This window comes from Phalangium opilio, unplaced genomic scaffold (genome assembly GCF_054372755.1).
Source record: "Phalangium opilio isolate 3A_F unplaced genomic scaffold, DU_Popi_V2 ptg000650l_1, whole genome shotgun sequence".
In the NCBI taxonomy this organism is placed as follows: domain Eukaryota; kingdom Metazoa; phylum Arthropoda; class Arachnida; order Opiliones; family Phalangiidae; genus Phalangium; species Phalangium opilio.
The window spans coordinates 440,108-459,278 of NW_028324245.1; the positions used below are offsets into that span (position 1 = coordinate 440,108).

The following is a 19,171-nucleotide window of genomic DNA, read 5'->3' on the forward strand; positions in this document are numbered from 1 at the left end:
TTTAGTCTAACGGAAAACTGACATTTAAAAAGGGAACCGGTTGCTTGTGCGTAAGTGCGGGCTTTTCTTCTGCCCGTTAAAATAATAATTGATTATTAATTAAATCTAAGTAATTATGTCCTTTGAGGAAGATACAGAATTACGCGATTTAGTAATTGAAACTTTAGAGAAGAAAGGTGTACTCGGAAAGATAAAGGTAATTCGTCTTTGTTGTGACCAAGGCTTAATGTTATTGTCTTAATGTCTTTGTTGATTTGTGTTCTGGCTTCTGGGTGGCGTATTTTAAGCTTAAATTTAGTAATTATTTTAACAGATATAGTAAATTTTTCAGGCTGAACTTAGAGCGACTGTTTTTCTGGCATTAGAAGACTCTGATTTTGAAAAATGTAAAATTCCTCTTCGAAATGAAGCTCTTCAAAAGTTTATGGAAACTGAGGAAGGACCCACCGTTGTTGCACTTGTCAGGGATTTTCTAGAAACCTTTAACTTAGCTTATACATTAGCGGTATTTGATCCTGAGGTTTCTCGCGTAAGTTATCAGTCAATTAAAGTTATCTGCCATCAGAATAACAAGGTAAGTTTCGCCTCTTGCAGCCAAGTCCCATTTTTACCAAAAATGAATTAGAAACAAGGTTACACCTTGAACCTACCGAGAAGGATTTCACACCTCTACTTCAAAGGGTTCTTAGCAAGTTTCGAAATAATCAGAAATCCAATGATAATATAGAGAAAAACGCTCACGATGTCAGTATAAACTATAAAAACCCTGAAGCTTAGGATTTCATTAGGAATTTGGGATTTCTTTAGACCCTAAAAAATGAAAAAAGTTCAAAATCCGAAGTCAAGGCTGCTTGGTTATCAGATGGTTTAGGTTCGCGTGAAACTTTGGAAGATAAGGAAAATTTATTAGTAAAAGTACAAGCACAAGACTCAACAACTAATGATATAAATAAAGATGATACGTTAGGCGATCTTGCTCAAACTAAAGAACCCTTAATATTTGGGTAATTAAGTCTTAATTACCTTCTTCTTAATCTTGAGAACAACTTCTTACCACTTTTAAAAACTATCAAATATAGTTTTCTCGGTAATGCAAATAATCCTGAAAAGGATTCAGTGAAAGAGAGTAAAAAAGATGAAACATTTTTGACCAAATCAGACCCACCACCAACACCACCACCAAATTTGGAATTAGGTCAACGTAAACAATCCGCTTCTAGTCTTTCCTCACTTCAAGATTTACCTTCTTTAAGTGTTAGTGGCAAAAATAGAAAAGGTAGTTTAGATTATGAAGATGATTTTCAATCCTCATTAAGGTGATAAATAAATTTATTTAAAAATAAGTTAGTTAAACTCAAAACTTTTGGGGTCTGTAATAGTCAAAGTGTAGAACATGAAACTGTCCCACAAACTAAAACTAAAGAGGATATACCAGATGACGGGGATGGAAGTGTTGAGGAGGAAATAGAAGAGGATTTTTCAGTCTCTGCTGATGATATTCTCAACAGTGGCTCATCTAGGGTAATTTATGATGTTTTAACCCTTTCTTATTAAGCTTCTTGCCACCTGATCTCAAAGTTCACTTAACTGGGGCTGTTTCTGTTGTAGTCTGCACACATTTCTAGTCTTTTGCTTGTTTCTGAAGCTATTGACAAAATTCCACTTAATTTTTACTGGCACATACGCTTCTCCCAAATCCCTAACACGACCTCCCTGAGCCCCCTAAGCATTTGTAATGTTACAAATCATTTTTAGGGTGATGATTTAACATCTGATCAAACCGTATCGAGACTTAGTGGGAAAAATCCTGAAGTGGCTTACTCTGAAACAGTCCCTTGAAGTGCAAAACAATATGGCGTGGTGTAATTAAGACGTCTAAATTTCTTCCGAGAGTAAATAAAAATGTAGGCACTGTAGGCTTACTAATATAAATCGAAATCCCAATCAAAATCTTCAAAAAAATTTCAAAACCAACACAGAAATATGTATATATACAATAAACACTTTACTTTCCTTATTAAAAATTTACACTCTTTATCATATTATTATTATTATTATTATTATTATATTCGAAACGTTTTACAATTTTACAAGAAAAAAAAACAATGTGGTTAGAACTTTTATCTTTAAAATTTAAATTTTCCATTCATTAGAAACCTGAAACGGATTAGGCTTATTTTTTGTCAGGGTGTTAATTTCCATGTTATAGGCCTAGGAACTGGAGTTTGGGGGACATAATATTAAATTCACTTGGTAATCTGAACAATCTAGTGAACTACCCCTGTGGGGGCGGTGATTTTTGGGGTTGTGATAGGGTGTGGGTACTTTAAAATTCCCTATGGGGTCGCGGGTACCCGGATAATTAGGCCTAATAAAAGTACCAATTGTCGGGTGCTTTTTTTGGTAGCGAAAATCATATCGGGTACTTATAGGCTTCAAAATATTTATTTGTGGAAAAATTCCGTAGTAAAAACTAAAGATTTAAAGTTTTTATGACACTTTTTTTAATAACCCATTGACCTAAGCCTTGGCACAGTTAAGGGCGGGAAATTTTTAAATATTCGAATACTTTCGGGTATTTATTAAGGATTAAAATTTTCGGATCGGGTACCCGATCGATCGGGTACTCGCGCGGGGCTTATTTATTAAATATGCCAAAAATTCTTGAAATAACCTGAGTTGGTAAGGATTAAATTTTTAATCTCTATTTTTAAACCGGGCAAGAGATTTGTGAATAATTAATATTTCACATACGTATTTCTATTTGTATAATACAATATAATAATTAATTTTTTTTTTTTCATCATGGGGGAAAATACATACTCCACATATTAGATATTTATATAAGAAATTTATTTGTACTTCTTCGCCTCGAAAATTTGGTTAAAATTACGGATGACTAAATAATTCTATAGTTAACAAAAAAAATGGTTATTATTTATTTTGAGGTAGGTTTATACGGGTGATTTTTTTCTTTAGACTCTTTTTCGTTAAATACATTTTATATTATACAATTAAATGAAATTAATTAATTAATTAATTAACGTAATATAAAAGTGATCTCGACACTCACTTTTTTAAACTTTAATACTTGCGCCACTCTTTAAAAAAAATTAGATATTGTTTCGACCATAACGAGAAAAATAGTTCAAACTCGTTAATTTTTAAATAGTTTACGGGTCTTATCTATAAATAATGACTATATAAAAACGTTTGGAAGTTTAATGGTAAATAAAATTAATCTATTTTCGATTGCAGAGAGGGCGCCAGAAGTTTGGAGAAACGTCGGTCGTCATCGGAAAGGTCACCACGGAGGTAAGTGTTTTTTTTTTTTTTTTTTTTTTACCATGTTGGTATTGTTTTATTTAGTCACTGGGGATTAGTTGGTTTGTTGGGTCAGTAATTGTAGCAACGTATCGTTGTCCATTTCGTTCAGCGTGGCTAGATCCATTCCGAGGGCGCTGGCCACGCTGGACATCTCCAATCCGAAAGACTTGAGCAACTCGATAAAGTCCATTTCTTCGCCCGTGAAAGGGTTTTGTAATCGAGGACACGCTCGGTTGCACTGAGGCCACGAACATTCGTCTATTAACCATTCGTTGCATGGGTCTCTATGGTGCTTGTTATTCGCTACTTGATTACTTCGTCTCTTGCCCTTTCTGGGCCCTTTCTCCTTACTCCCTCGTCCTTCCTCGGGCCAAGAAGTGGTCGTTTCTTCGTCGACCACTTTGGCGTCGCCTCCGCCGCTTTCTTCCGGAAAGAGGGAGCTTATGTCACGTGACTCTCGTCTTCCGTGCGGGCCTGAATGGGTAATTGTGCGGGGGACACTGGTCACTAATCATGACACGCTAGCCTCTCCCCTCCCCGCTGGTAGGACCCCCTACTTTTCAAAAAGCCCATAACCAATAATGGCAGGACGGAATCCGGAAAATAGACTAAGGAGGGTACCGGGGGGGGGGAATAGTTTTTACGCCAAGATAAGACCAGCCAGTAACTGGACCACCCGTTAGTTGACAGGGATTTATTAACCGCCCTACTAGAAATAAAAATAACCAAACGAACTGACTATCTCCCCATCCTACCCATCTTTTATTTATTGACATCGTGGTTGGTTTCCCCGTCAATGGTAGCGGTGGTTCCCTTTGTAGTAAAAAGTGGGAGGTTGAACTGGAGTCTTAACTAGGCTAGGGACTTGAAAGATAAGGGGTTTAACAATAAGCCTGACAAACTACTAGAATACATTTTGAGGGGAATCGTATCTATCTCTTTTTCGTTACCTTTGTCTCTTCTCTTTTCGCCTTGTTTTCTCCGCCTTCGTTTCCTCTCTCGGTTCTTCCGTCCTTTTTTCTTGGTCCTCCGTTGTTCACCTCGGCGCGTTTGTTGGTCCCTCCCACGCTCTCCTTTCTTTCTGGCCAACCTCCGCCTGGCTTTGTCCTCCTCGCGCGTCGTCCACTCCGTCACTGTCGCGTTTCCAATCGATTTGCCGACCCCCAACAGCCTCAACGGCATATCAGCCAACATTTCTATCTTGACGCTGCTGCAACGCGCGTTTTAAGAGGATATACCCCGTTATTTATCTTTTTACCCATCCGAGGTCTAGTCTATAATTATCCGTTATCCCCTCCTACGCGTCCGTCATCTTTACCTGTCATTCCGCGTCCTGGAATAGTCCGTATGACGATGGGAATGTCGATGAGGATGTCTTCTTTGCTCCCAGCATTGAATGGCTTGTGGCAGCGAGATGTGATTTATCTTAACTTTTAACCAGTCCCTTAGTAAGGAGTAGATATTTAGGCTTAGGTCTTTGAACCTAATTTCCTTAAGAGATACTTACTTTTTGGTTAAGACTACGTGAGATATACAGGACGGTGCGAAAACAGCCCTAAGAAAGGTGAAATGAAATTAGGGTAAAACTCGCGGTTACACTTTGAAAATGAACGACTTACGAAACGTTTTTCAAAGTGGTCCTAAGATCGTCACCCATTTTGTGAATGTAATCCCATTGTTGCTTCGTAAGGGGAGCCCCCACGTTATTCGCTGTCATTTGGGCTTCGTCGAATAGCCATTGAAAAACGAATACTGGGGCTGCGCGTAACGTGTTAGAAAAATGTCCCCACTCTCTTGTATTAAGAGTTAAATTAAGTACCTTGAAGCGTTGGGTACAATCTGTAGCCAAAGTAGCACCTCCAGTGTTCGGCGGTTGGATATTGGGCTTGACATCGGACTGGTACTTGTCCCTTCCAGAGTTTCATTCCTAATTTGATGGCTTCGGCCGGAGCGCAACTGTAAGGGTCGCGACAGGGCATGGGTTGGTACGGCTCGTTGTCCAGGAACCAACCGGAATCGGCCAAACCTCTGACTTTGACCCTTTTGAGACCGCTGGCCTTGAGAGCGTCCGCCACTCTATCCAGGTTGAGCAAAACTCCCGTTCCTCCCGCACTGTTATCGGGAAGATGCTGTGGTTGTCAGCGGTTGTAAAAATTCCCTCAGCCATAAAAGCGAATTGAAAGTGCCCTACCTAAACCCTTCCCCCTTTTTTTCCAATCCCCGTCAGCCTGTTGTTAACTACTAACATCTGCTCGTGGTTAATCCGCGCGTTAGGCATTTTGATAATTACCTGCTTCCGGCCAGTAATAAACTGTCAGCTTCCCTCAAACCCCGATTGAGCAAGTCTTTGACGACTTCTTGTATGATAAGCGAACCCACGAATGCGAAATCGCCCTTAACGTTGGCTGGCGCCGTACCACTCCAAGAATCGCTCGAACAATAGGGTACGAATCTGTAACGCCCAAGTATCTTCGAGTTAAAACGCCTTTTTTTAAAAAGGGTTAGCTTTCGCAGTTTTCTTACACGTGATTTGCGTTCCACCAATAAGGGTTTTCTTTGGAATCTTGGGATAATATTCCTCCGACTAATTTAGCTTCTGGCCATTGTTTGGAGGACATTAAATTGCGCATTCTTAACCATCTCGATTCGCAACTTTTCTTATCGAAACAATGCCATCCACCTTTATAACGAAACTCCTCGAGTTATACCGTTTGCACTTTTAAAGTTATCGCGAAGCAAATGATAGTTACCCTCTAAAAACACGATCCACTTTTTGCTATCGTAATATTTTCTTAGATAATACCTGAAAGTTAAACAATTGTCTCGCTATTATACCTATAAACAGTGACCACTACGAAATTTCAAATGTCCTTAATGTTATACCAGAAGAATGCCAATCATTATTTAAGTATAAACGCGCCTAAGTTATAACAGCACTGAAATTAAATTTCGAATGACGTTGATAGTTGAATCATAATCTCCCCTTTGCTCTTGCCCCGCTTTTTGTATGGACAAAACACCCTGTAAGGTTCACTATAACGGTATATTTATCTATCACTCCCAAAATGATTTTCTCTAGGCCTATATCATTTAATACGAGAAAACTAGTCCTCCGATATTCCATAGTTGACTGGTTGCCTACGAAATTCTCTGCCCTCATAATCCATCTAGCGCAGTATCTTATAAGCGCTTGCTTTGTTTGGTATTCCACCAATGGAGCTTCACCCTGAAGGGCTCGTTTCTTTGACGAACTCCGTCCGAAAGGAGAAGAGATTTTGGATGAGGATAAATAGATGGAAGAGGGGGGAGGAGGAGGAGGGCCGGAAAGAAAGTTTTCTATAGACCTAAGACGCTAAAGGCTTATCTTAGTCCGGGGCCTATTTCTCCTGGAAGGCGATTTTCCGAGCTGACGCTCTGATGGAAAAGAAGTACTATATAGGATAAGATGATGCGGCTCTCTTCTCTCTCTTTTTCCTACGGCCTTTTGTATAATATTCGCTACTCTCTCATTCAGTCCTCGTTATCTCTCTCCCGGCCACCTAATCCCAAAGTATTTTCGACACCTGGCTTGTCGCTAACTCCCCGCTTGTCAGTTTCCGCCGGCACTAAGCTATGATCTATCGTTTGTATTTCGTTAAGGACATCCCAGCCCCCTTCGTCAAGCCCCGTTCGTATATACGTCGTCCACTCATTTAGGATTCTTTCTGATTCCTACCAAGTTGAAGCTTTTTTCCTCAATTTCCTTGGAAGTTCCTTAGATTTCACGCGATTCCCCTTCCTTGACGTGTCGCGTATGATAGTTTTAAGTGAATAGCTTCGTAATAATACTAGATTTTCCACGTTTCATGTCCGAGTCTTTGTAAAATTCTACCCCCTTGTCCACTTTTTTTTTCCCATCGGTAGATCTTTCTATACCTTTAAACCCAAATAGAATAAAATATGATAGCTTACCCGGATCGAGATCCGTCGTTGCAGGTGACGGTTCTATTGGCAATCATGACTTTTCGTAGCAAGTTGTATTTGTTGTGTATGGGATTAAGAGGGACGCTGGTCCTGGCCTGCGGCGAGGAGGCTTCTATCTTGATGTCGTTTCTTTCCGTGGTCCCGTTGTTGACCACGCGGGTGGTCGAGACCGGCGTCCCTTTGACCTGATGCACCAGGAATCCGGCCAATAGGTAGCAAGTCACTCGGACGAAGGGCCTATATTTGGTACTCCTCGCTGATGCTTTCCTCCATTCGACCAGCATCGTTTAGTAGGTAGCGCTTTCGAATGAATCTCCCTTCTTCCACTTCACTCTCTTTCTCTCTATCTCCTCGTGGGTAAAACTTTTAACTCTGCGATTGCGACGATGAGCCGCGATTGAGATCGACTTGTTTAGAGCCACCCATCAACGCGAAAACTCGCTTTCCCTTTTCTCAATGCCTGTAGGTCAAATGGTTTCAAAATTATAATTAACATATATACCCTAATTAGAAACACACCCATCCAATTTTAATTTCTACCGTGTTAATTATTAAACCATTCCCCCCGTAACGCAAACTTCAAAGGCTCAGATGACTTCTTAGAAAAAAATCTTAATTTTCTCGAGATTAAGAAATTTCTTTAAATCAAGCCGCGAATATCTGACAGATGCCACGAAACTGACCTACTCAACATTAACGCGCCACTTTTCTCCACGGTTGGTTTTAGGTGGGAGCTGGGCCCCTACCAAGAAGTGATATCTAGTTTATTAGGGAGAAGGACCCTACCAAGAAGTGATATCTAGTTTATTAGGGAGAAGGTATAAATTCGCCACATTTGTAATCTAGCTTTATCTCCAGTCCAAACATAGGTCCGGAGTTAATCCCCCCGCCTTAAATTACAACAGCATCTCATTGGTTCTTGAAAACTCACGTCAGAGCGGCGCGAATGAGGTAAAATTTTTCAGACTGAGGATAGGCGAAATAGCCCGGGGCCTCCTTTTACGTCCCCCCTTGTATTTTGAAAGGGGACTGGGACTATAGGCGTGCGAATACTTGGGCATCTGAAACCTTCTCCCTAATAAACTAGATATCACTTCTTGCCCCTACCACATAGCTCTCCGCGGCGTTTAACATATTTCCATCAACATCATTCCCAAAAGAAAGTTCTCCCTATGGCGTCAGGTGGCCTAATCGTATTATAAATGTCTTTCTACTCCTTTCCATCCCCATTCTCTTTGCAACTTTGTTGTTAGATTATAGCAACTTTAGCGGTTTTAAAACTTGATGAAGAGGGAATTTTGACCAGTTCATTTCCTTGAATTCCCAACCCATGGCAGAAGAAAGCTACCCAATCTCAGCAAGAATAAGAAAAAATCAGAGGGGATAAAAAAATCCATTTAACAAGATCGTAAAAAACGCATCATTTCTTCTCTCGCTCCTTTTGATGTTAGGCCGCGAGTTTTTCTCGAAGATGCACCGTTCATGGTAACTTTTATCCCCATCTTACGCGAGGGCGAGTGGGAAAGTAAAGTGTCGGTCGGGCAGCTCGGTTTTTTGAGAAAAAGGCTCGCGGGGCGCTGCCTCGTTTGTTATAGCATCGGGCGTCTAACGAGGAGAAATGTAGCGAGAGAGGCCCCCCCAGGCCACTTTGCTACTTGCATCGTTTGATTGACATCCAAGCACTCTTAACGAGAGCCTCGTTAGCTTCTTTTGATTTTTTCCCTCTCTCTCTCTCTCTCTCTCTCTCTCTCTCTCTCTCTCTCTCTCTCTCTCTCTCTCTCTCTCTCTCTCTCTCTCTTTCTCCTCTATCTACAATATACGCCCTTTGCGGTAGCGGAGCCTCTGCACCAATCCGAGGGGGTGGTCGCTTATTGTCTACGCTTACGTATATTGTTGCGAGACCGTTTGGGCTTCTTTCTAGAGATAAGACCTAACATAGTTCAATTTGAATCGGTACTTGACTAACTCTACTCGCGAGTCTCCAGGGTTCGGACCAATCTGGATATGTCAGGGAAATGGAATTGTATGGACAAGGAATTTCACTGTTCTACACCGGATTTCGGTGGTGGTTTACCTCTTGGTTTGAAACAAACGCGAAAATGCCGAGTTTCTCTTGTCGGTTCCCATGGTTTTCCCATTCCTCTAGCCGCGTAAATTCCTAATTGGGGAAATATATACGTATGTCTCCCCATTCTCATTTTTCTCTCATCTACGCCGGTAAAAATGATATTAAAGGGAAGATAGAACGTCCTTTTATTAAACGTCGTCCTCTTCTAGTTGCTCAACCCCTCATAAGGTTGGGATTGGGTCCGCGAACCCTTAGCCACGTATAGAGAGATTTCAATTGGATCAGTACTGCGTTACACCCTCCTAAGTCTTACCACGGTTCTGGCATCCATATTGGTGGCTTTCCAATTGCATTGAACCCACCAATATGGCCGTGTAAATTACCTCACGAATCTTAGCTCTACCCCCAACCGTCTGCGCTACCAACTTTCTCGTGAGTCGTGACGTCACACCCTCCTATCTCTTACTTCGGTTTTGGCGACCATATTGGGGAAGTCGTCATATAAGGCCATACAATTTAGACTACCATTATTGACGTCACGTCCCCCGTAGCTCCTCCCCTCTCAGTACCGCTCTATACTGGTTAAATCAAAGGCTTACGGTCTCTCTTATACTTCAAAGTTACGGTAAAATTTGCAATTAGTATGTTTAGTATCATTATCTCTTTGCGTGGCTTTAAATTAGTGGGTCGGAAGGTCTGGATTTTTGAATTAATTTAGGTGATTAAGACGAATCTCTCGTTTCATTGTTTGACGGGGAAATTAATAGGCGCTATATACGAGTCTCTCTTTTCATCGTGAATTTATAATTCGTAATAAATCATAAATGCATTCGCGCGTCCCTTTGATGTAATGTTCCCAAATTACATATCGCCATGCAGCGAATACCCGACTATAACCAACCTAATATAAGAATAATAATAACTTACCAATTTCATAGTTTCTTGCTTTTTGTTTACGATACCAGTTATGACGTCAATCTAGAAATAGAAAGAAGTTGTAAACAAGAAGTATTGCATGGAGAATGAAAAGCAAATTTCGTAATAGTAGGGCTAGTAAGGAATTCGCGATGAACTTTAAATTGTAAATATCCGGTAGCCTTTTTTTTTTTTCAAAATAATTGATTCTAAACCCATTATGTTTACGTTCAGCGAAAGTCCATAAGGAATTTAAACCATCGGAGTCTGTTTAGTAAACATAGCGCCACTGTATAATCAATTACATCATAAGTTTTTAAGTGATAAGTTCCTTCCATAAGTATGACACCTTCCTATACTTCGTAATGCTAGAAACCTACAGCTCGAGATATCTAGTTCGTGAGCGACAAGCGAGAATTGAAGTCCTACACTCGGTGGTGGTTAATTTTGCAGGACCTCCATCTAGTCCTATTTAGTTTGTGTACTAAGCATTTGACAGCAGCGCCTCACCAGGCGTATGTCGCTTTACCTATCCAATCTATGACCTACCTCACTCACTTCATGACAACTTGACAAGCTCTCAGTAACCAGTGACAAACTTATGGCCAACATGTCTTATAAACTTATGGTAAACTTCCGCGCCCCTGCCATGTTTGCTTCTCTTTTGAAATTCATGTAATGGTCTATTGACCAATACTTAATGAAAAACGTTAACTATAGGTCTTACAGAAATAATCTCTGTATCGGATCTTAGGATTAAGATAGTTTCTCTTTAACCGTGGCTAATTTTAAAAGAGTTCATTTTTATGTATTAAAAAAAAGGTAAAGTTATGGGGGGGAGGGGGCATGGTTTAAGAAATGCACCTGTCTCCCCCTAACCTCGTGATCATCGATGAAAGATTCACTTCGAGGAAGATGAATAGTGAAAAGTGTGTTAGGAGGGACAACAAAAAAAACGCGCACGGGGAATAAATATAACGCGTCAGTCCAAGAGAAAATGGGCGGGAAAATCTTAAGAGGTAGCTTTAAAAAAATGAAACAAAACCTCATATTTGCCTCCTCTCCCCCCTCGATGCTTGTATTATGAAGGGACTGTAGCTAATTAAAGAGTTTACTTGGCGCGAAGAAAAAAAATAGCTATAATTTTAGGAGTGCGGTGCCAATAAGTTATTAGTCGTGCTTATATTATACGAAAATGCCGCTGCCGACAAAGTCTTCCGAACCCATCATCGCTGGGCAATTATCTAGGAAATGCCAGTGTTTAGAGCTTAATCCGTATGAAGTGGCACAGTAGAATGGTGGGAGAAGTCATTTTTTGCGACCGAACACGTGGTCTCATTTATACTCCTGCTCCTTTAAGTGGCCGCCATCTTGTAAGCATACGCTCTGCTTTGTAATTTAGAATTAAATTGATATGCTAGAATGCTTATGTCGTGCCGCGGTTTTTGTTTTAACAAAGCACTCAGTTAATTGCACGTGGAGTTAAGTATGTTTTGCACATTATTACTTAGCTCGGCTACGTGAAATAAATCTACTGATGTATATAGTATACTCTCTCTCTCTCGGCCATGATTGACCTAGTGTGACCCACATTTTTTTATCCGGGCTTCTCGGTGCTTCACCATCTCTTTCCTCCCATAGTTATTTATTCTTAAATGAATCCATTGATCTTAACCGACTTTCTTAAAAGGTTTAATCTCGCTTTTGGACTCGCGTTTCTTCAGAGTTTAGACAAAGTCTAAGTAAACAATAAGCTATGGCCTCTTCATTACTAAGAAGAAAATAAAAGCGACCGCTCAAGCTCTTAAATTTCAAGTGACCAATTAAAGAACTCTCTGATGGCGCTTTAAGATTCGCTAATAAAGATGCGTGGTCCAAATATTTGGCTTGGCGCCGTTTCCCTTAGAGAGCCTTCTCCGCTTTCCACACTGCACTTAGTTATAGTTAAGCAATGGTTAGTGGTGCCGAAAGAGGTTAACTTTTTAGCCCACCTTGATTTTGCTTTGGGGGTCCATAAACCGAGCCCAGAAATAACGAATCCCACAGAGTTACTCTGGGACGTTTGATTTGAACTCTTCAAATTTAATTCTACTCCGTCCAAAGTTGATAAGTATTTGGGTCCAACGATAGCGGTTGAATTGCGCATATCGAAAATGACTGGCAAGTTCACTATATACAATTTGTACATGCAGATTATAGACAAACTATGGGAAGGTATATAATAACTATTTCATTGAAAACTATAACTCTGACTTCGGAATGTAAATAAAACAGTTTAATAATCATAGAAGAAAAAAAGAACAATGTTATAATCTAGTATAACCAATGTTATGTGGTAATCTATGGAACTTCATTTTACAATCATTATTGTTTTTCAAAATATTATATTACAAATTTTAAACATATTTTAATGTCAGGGTTTAAAAGTAGCAAACTCCATCAGCACGCTCGATTTTTGAAGTCTAAACATTTAAAATTAGTATGTCAACAACATTCCTCGATAATAGATTGTACAATGACAATTTGATCGGACCAATTAAGCTACTATATTATTGGTTAGGTTCGAAAGCGCGATTAGATAAAAGAGTGATCGGTCCAACTTGGTGATTGGTTTTAATTTGTAAAATAATAATAGAATTTTTTTTTTGTCGCTTACCGAAACAATTTTATTCTTCCGAAAATAAGAAAAAATTCTCAAAGTCTTCTCACGTATCGCTAGTAAAAATCGGTCTAGAATTTCTCTCTCTTTCTTTCTCTCTCTCTCTCTGCTCTCTCTTTCTGGGCAATATTCGCTCTCTCTCTCTCTTCTTTAACGATACCACTAAAAACCTTTTTCCCTAATGCGCTAAAAGTTTCGATATTCTTACGCTAGATATATATCATGTCTTCTTAAGTTTTTACCTATACTGGCGGCAACTTCAAAGGAATCGGCTTCTTCTTTCTTCGTTCTTTGTCATTTAGACTTTTTTTATATATATATATATATACCTGTATATATACACCTGAGACTGACATAGTGCGTAAAAGAAACCCGAGGAAAAGTGGGGGGGATGGATATACTTCTTAGATGGTCACCCCCCCCCCCTTCAAGAAATTTCGCCTCGTCTTACGATTCTATACGTGTATGCGAATTAAAACCATTACGAACATAAATGTATAACAATTTTCTCTTCTTTTAGTCGTAACTAAACCTCCTCCCTCCTCTCTCTCTCTCTCTCTCTCTCTCTCATTTGACCCATCCCCCTTCTTCCGTGGTTTCAATTAAAGAGATACTAAATATTTTAAGAGGGTCCCTTTTTACTAATGGGTAGCGGGTGAGTAATTGGGACCGTAATATAATAACGGTGGGACCGTTAAAGTGCTATAGGAGAAGTGATGGGACACTTTAAATGTAATATGAGTTGGTACACAGTTAAAAGGATAGGAGACGTTAGGGACATTTTTAAGTATTCCACCGTTTAAATGGATTAGAGAAGAGCTGGGTCCGATTAAATGGATCAATAGGGAAGAGGTGTATCTGATTTAAATATATTCCTGAAGAGATGTCTCCAATTAAATGGCTATGAGAGGAGAAATGACTTAAATGTATAGTTGGAGAAGCAGAACCCATTAAATGGATTGGGGTAAAGTTACGACAGTTTAAATGGATAGGGGAAGGTATGGGACCGCTTAAATGTATTTGGAGAAGATACCCGACTGTTTAAATGGGTATTAGATGAGATTGAACTGTTTAAATGGGTATTAGATGAGATTGGACTGTTTAAATGGGTATTAGATGAGATTGGACTGTTTAAATGGATATGAGAAGGGATGCGGAACTGTTTAAGTTAATTGAAGTGGTGGAAAAACGTCTTTAATAAGAAGATATACCTGAGCTCTCTTTTAGAAATTTAAATTTCTCTTTAATACGGAATTAAAAATAATTTTCAATATTTCTAGAAAATGCATTAGAGACAGAAAGAGAGAGACAAGAAAATAATAATAATATTAAATTTTTGCGACGGTGCATGTTTTTCTTGGGAGCGAGCGATCGAGTTAAAAGGCGTGTATTTTAAGCGACTGTATAATCTGAACGCTGCATTTCTGGGAATGTGAAATGAATTGAACGCGGGCGAGGCGTGGTACCGCTTGATTCCTCTTAATCTTTATACCTATGTAGGATTTGCTCGATTATAAAACGTTTAAGTTTTTTTATCTTTAATTCTTACAAACCCTCCCTTCGAATTTGTTTCGAGATACGGCCGGGGTTTGTTTCCAATGAATTCTTTCATAGATTAAACGGGTGTCTCTACGTATTTCTATATAAATGATAATACAACCAACCGTAATTAAAAATGATTCGCTTAATTTTCTTTCTTCATAAATGTAACGAAAGAAAGATACGTTAAATTACTGGGCGTTATTCCGGTTAAAAATTCTCAGCATTTTTTTTTTTACTTATTTTATAATTTTATTTTTATTTAATTTTTTTGGGTTACCTTACGTAATTAAATTTAAAAGTGGATTTTTAAATTTAATTCGTTCAGACGGTATTTGATTGGCTAGCACAATGTGTAACAGCGCGAGAGTTTCCAGATAATGTTTCTTTTATTATTAAAGTTAAATGTATTGTTCAAAATGTCCACTCACTCTTGCGCTATTACACTTTGAACTACTTTACATTAAGAGCAGTGCACACTTCTACTTTTAAGTATAATAAGGGCTCATTAACGTTGTTCTTAGATTTGTGGCTATTGAAATTATCTAAACAAGATGGGCAGTCTGCATGTCCTACTTCACAATTGTTCCAAGGTTTAGGGGGGCTTATACCTCCGAAACTAAACGTTTTAGCCCCCGTGTTCTTTGACACTTTTAACGCGGTTCGACCCGAAGAACACACCTTTTAATTTATTGCAGACTTATCTGAATAAATTGCCTATAAATTCGAGTATTCCTGGTAAAATGTATCTTGGAGAAGGGGAAATATCAGTAAATCTTTGATCGCATGGCGTATAAATAAAGGAGAACGGAATGATCCGTAGTAGATCGGGTCGTATATATTTTTTCCGTGCCTAATTCCACCATCTAATGCGCTTCTCCCCCTCATCCCCCCGCTATTTTTCTGGCTCTCATTCGTTAATCTCCTCTAATAACCCCCTTTTCCTCTATATAGCTTTTGGCCCTCCCCAATTTTTTTTATTATTACAGTATTCCAAATTGATGGGTAAAAGAAGGGGGGAGGAAAGCCCATCTAAACTACTCGCCAAAAAAATTTCGAAAATCCCCTCTGGCCGGCGGCTCCTTTAGAGGTTGAACCCAACAACAATGGCGGCGATTTTTATTTCCTTTGATCTTCGCCGCTCTGCTTCGCACGCGAACGTCAACGTCACTCAGCACGTGCGATTTCCCACGCGCCAAAGATTGCAGCGTTTCTCTCTCTCTCTCTCTCATTTCGGAGCAGTTCGGGTCGCGTTCTCCATCGCGGAGAATCGCAAAAAGAGTAGGGGATATCCGCGTGCTGTCCCTTAATTTTAAGAGCCTAAATAGACACACTACTACTCCTCTTTCCAATAATTCTCTTTGATTCTATCTTTTTGCTGGGACTCTCCTCTCTCGCGACGAGCAATATATAGTAATATATATATATATATATTGCTCGGCAAATATACATACACGAGTTTAAGGAGCGAGTATTGGGTTATGTTCATTTTTGTACTGTATTAGAAAAGCTTACGACATCTATTACTTCTTCATCCACCGCGGATAAAAAGCACAAATACTATAAGGTAAAATATTCAAATTCTTATTCAGCATCCTATCTAACTCGAAAATGGTTACCATTTGGGGAAAAATCGGTTATAGAAGTTGCATTTTTAAAAGAACATCCAACTTAATTTGTGACGGACCTTTCAGAAACACCCTGCATACTTTTTCTAAAGAGTATATAGCTACTCCGAGTGACATTAGTTACGTTTCTTAGTAAAGCAGGTGAAAGGTATCAAATTTCTATCCTCTTTTTTTAAAATATATATTTTTTTAGCTTCCCTTCATCGGCCCGTTTGTTGTTGGCATTTAAACCGCGTAGAAATGTTTTCCTCCTTCTAACCGGAGGGGTTACTAACTCCCGTTAATTTGTTTACAACCTAACTAAGCGCGTGGGAAAGGCGCCGTGCAGGGAGGGGGAGTTGTTAGCCCCTTCATTTCATCTTCCTCTTCATCTTCATCCTTATCCTTAAAATATTTCTTCGGCTGCTACGCCACGTTATTTATGTTTCCGCAATCCTTAGTCCTCGCTCCACAAAATTACACTTTTTTTTTTAAATTATAAATATCAACACTCATTTGATATAAATTAAAATTAGATTGGGAGAAAAATGACTTTTAAGTTTAGGAGGAAATGGTACGCAAATTACGACCCTAATTAATTTTGACATTACCGACAGTAAATAGCTAGGAAATGATAACGTAGTTTCAAGGGTTATTTTTCTCTTTTTAATCCGCACAAAGATATTTACTGTGAGAATATTTAATTGCGTGTAAATGAAATTCAAATTTAAAATTTGAATTAAAGTAATCTCCGTAACGATTTATTTAATTTCGCTGGTTTATTTTGATACTTTAAAATGCGGCAAATGACCGGGTAAATTTTAAAAGCGGAAGTAAGTGATAAATATATTAAATTCCTTAAGAATTTGTTGTCATCATATCCTGGGGGATATACCTTTTCTAACAACTATATAAAGAGAGTTCGTAACCCCATCGCGGCGCATTACGTAATAAAAAAATTATATATCTAAAATAAGGAAGTTAAGTTCAGTCTTACCTGAGAAAAATATTTCTCTGGGTGAATTTGGCAGCGCGGGCTGCACGTGCTCGTCGAGAAGCGCTCTTCTTTGGCGCCAGTTTCCCTGACGACCAAACGAAGACGAAAACACCACCAACATATTTCTCTCTCTCTCAGAGATCTCTTTTCTCTCGCTTCCAACACAACCCAAAAAGTTGCCGCTGCTGCTGCTGCTGCACGGAGGCGACGCGAGCGATGGGGAGGGCGACCAATGGATGCTGGCTGGCTGAACTAGTCCTCCTCGCTACCAAAAAAGCGTCTTATAATACCATCCATTGAAGAAATACCCCCGCTTTCTACTATCTTTTCCTACCGTTAACCCTTCGGAATCTTTCCTCCCTTCGAACTTATTGCTCCAATTCCTAAATGGTTGGATGGAAGAATGCCCAGAGTTACCAACCTAAGATACCCGGCGTTGCCCCGTTGTTTGAAGTATTTAGTGTCCATATAGACTCTAAATACTAAATAATCCTTGAGACCAACACCGTATTACGCGTCGTGTTTAGAAACAAATTTTTTACTATTTTCAAGTCGTAAAGGTACAATGTTACGGGACCCAACCTTGAGGAACTCAATCAAACCACTTCTAACGAACCTTCCCCTAATGTTACTGATGTATAGGGAGCTAACAACTGGCTAGGGGGAAGAGATAGTCTGACGTCACGCAGCCCCTCTCTGGTTGGAGTTTTTGCGCGTAGAATACTGTTTCCAACCGTTAGGGGGGATGAAACTCCAGTAAGAGATAGAAGGGTGTGACGTTTCAGGGTCAAAACACAAAACTGTTAGTTCCCTATACTAAAACTCCGCGTGCTGCATCCGAGACATTGCTAACGATGGTAGGAACCGTATTCCACGGGGATTTTAATATGTTTAGCTCACCTTGTTTTTGAGTTTACATCCCACCCTCCTGAAAAGATCGCGTTTTCTTAAAAATTGGGGGGAGGGGGGAAGCGGAACGGGAGGACCGGCTCGCGCGGCGGCATCCTTTGATCTTTCTTTTTCTCGCATCTTCGTTCGGCTTGAGAAAGATTCTTTAAAAGTCTCCTCGTGGTCCTTCCGACTCCATTAGGCCATTTTCATCCCCTCCCATCATTATTTTTATAACCCCCTTCCCCCCTGGTGGCCCGGGCCCGGTCTTCACCTGAGCTGGCTCCTCCCCCTCTTAATCCGAAATTAACTCCAAACAATTAATCTGCTTAATTGATAACTAATGAAGGGGCTCCGGAGGCGCGTGAGGAATTGGGTCATCTCATTAATAACTATCAGTTTAATTATATTTCTCTTAATCCCGAAATACCACCCCCCTTCTCTCACCCCCACCCCCATCCGACCTTCTTGAGAAATTAAGCTCAAAGAGATAAGAGAGAAAGTTATACCAGCATTTACTTTTACCGGCAAATTAACTGGTTAGCGCCAAAAATATTTAGTATTCCTTACAACTCGTTAGACCCGTAAGTTCATTTTTTTCTATCTTTGATAATTAGCGGCGCTTTTAATAGAATATTTTAATTAGTTTATAAATATTTATGGTTTTAATTTTTATAATTATTTCTAAATTATTGTATTTAATCATAATTCTATGAAGAGGAAACGTGGAGTATAGGGAAATCAGTTTTGGGTAACGTCCAAACTTATTCCCGCATGAACTGAAGAATTTAGGGTAGTACCCGGGACTATGGGAAGGAACTGGGTCGCCTTGGAGTTACCCGGACTATGGGAGAGAACTGGATAGGGTTGGAGTACCCGGGACTATGGGAGAGAACAGGAATTTGGAGTCCCTTAGCCGCTCATCCGAGAGCTTTAAAATTAGGAGATCATTGGCTATGGAAGAGATTTAGAAGTCCCATGGGTTAGGGAAGCTGGGCTGATCACCCAATTGACGCTCTGTCGGTTTCATTGCCACACAATTGTCGCTCATCCAAATTCTCCCATTTGCCGGACACCCAATGTCTTTCACCCAGTTGTCGTGCTCCCAAAATTGATGTTGGAAAGTTTGAGAGAAAAATCCGAAATATTTTGCGGGAACACGGTCGACTACTTTTTGCTCAAGAAAATTACAGAGGAGGGGGGATGAA

General features: G+C 39.7%; 3 protein-coding genes across 7 annotated transcripts in view; 2 read left to right on the forward strand and 1 right to left on the reverse strand.

Annotated features, from left to right (window-relative positions):
- Positions 1-2,028, forward strand: LOC149588429 (centrosomal protein 43). The gene is made up of 7 exons (XM_089862667.1): positions 1-196; positions 332-529; positions 595-744; positions 808-1,004; positions 1,080-1,316; positions 1,380-1,521; positions 1,756-2,028. Exons 1-7 carry the CDS (start codon positions 116-118, stop codon positions 1,837-1,839), a joined length of 1,089 nt encoding a protein of 362 aa, XP_089718793.1. The 5' UTR covers positions 1-115; the 3' UTR covers positions 1,840-2,028.
- The window catches only part of OSCP1 (Organic solute carrier partner 1), a 27,437-nt gene continuing 8,769 nt past the window's right edge, over positions 504-19,171 (forward strand). Inside the window, exons 1-2 of one of the 3 annotated variants that reach the window (XM_089862665.1) lie at positions 504-574; positions 3,259-3,315. Coding sequence is in view for 1 of the 3 variants with exons in the window: in XM_089862664.1 (XP_089718790.1) it covers positions 3,225-3,315 (91 nt within the window). In the remaining 2 variants the exon portion in view is untranslated. Of the gene's footprint in view, positions 575-2,059; positions 3,316-19,171 lie in introns of those variants that run through there. The other 2 variants (XR_016379973.1, XM_089862664.1) reach the window with 2 other exon arrangements.
- Notum (palmitoleoyl-protein carboxylesterase notum) lies at positions 2,832-17,340 on the reverse strand. Of its 3 annotated transcripts, none has more exons than XM_089862633.1 (12): positions 17,076-17,340; positions 10,286-10,336; positions 7,279-7,750; positions 6,078-6,130; positions 5,851-6,007; positions 5,618-5,779; positions 5,147-5,439; positions 4,947-5,085; positions 4,835-4,882; positions 4,646-4,771; positions 4,278-4,534; positions 2,832-3,801 (listed from the first exon to the last, which is right to left on the reverse strand). In XM_089862633.1, the coding sequence occupies exons 3-12, from the start codon at positions 7,572-7,574 to the stop codon at positions 3,380-3,382; spliced, it is 1,953 nt and encodes a 650-aa protein (XP_089718759.1). In that variant the 5' UTR covers positions 7,575-7,750; positions 10,286-10,336; positions 17,076-17,340; the 3' UTR covers positions 2,832-3,379. The 3 variants fall into 3 exon arrangements, with proteins under 3 accessions (XP_089718759.1, XP_089718760.1, XP_089718758.1); XM_089862634.1 differs by having other exon boundaries at positions 2,832-3,750; positions 4,278-4,537; XM_089862632.1 differs by having other exon boundaries at positions 4,278-4,537.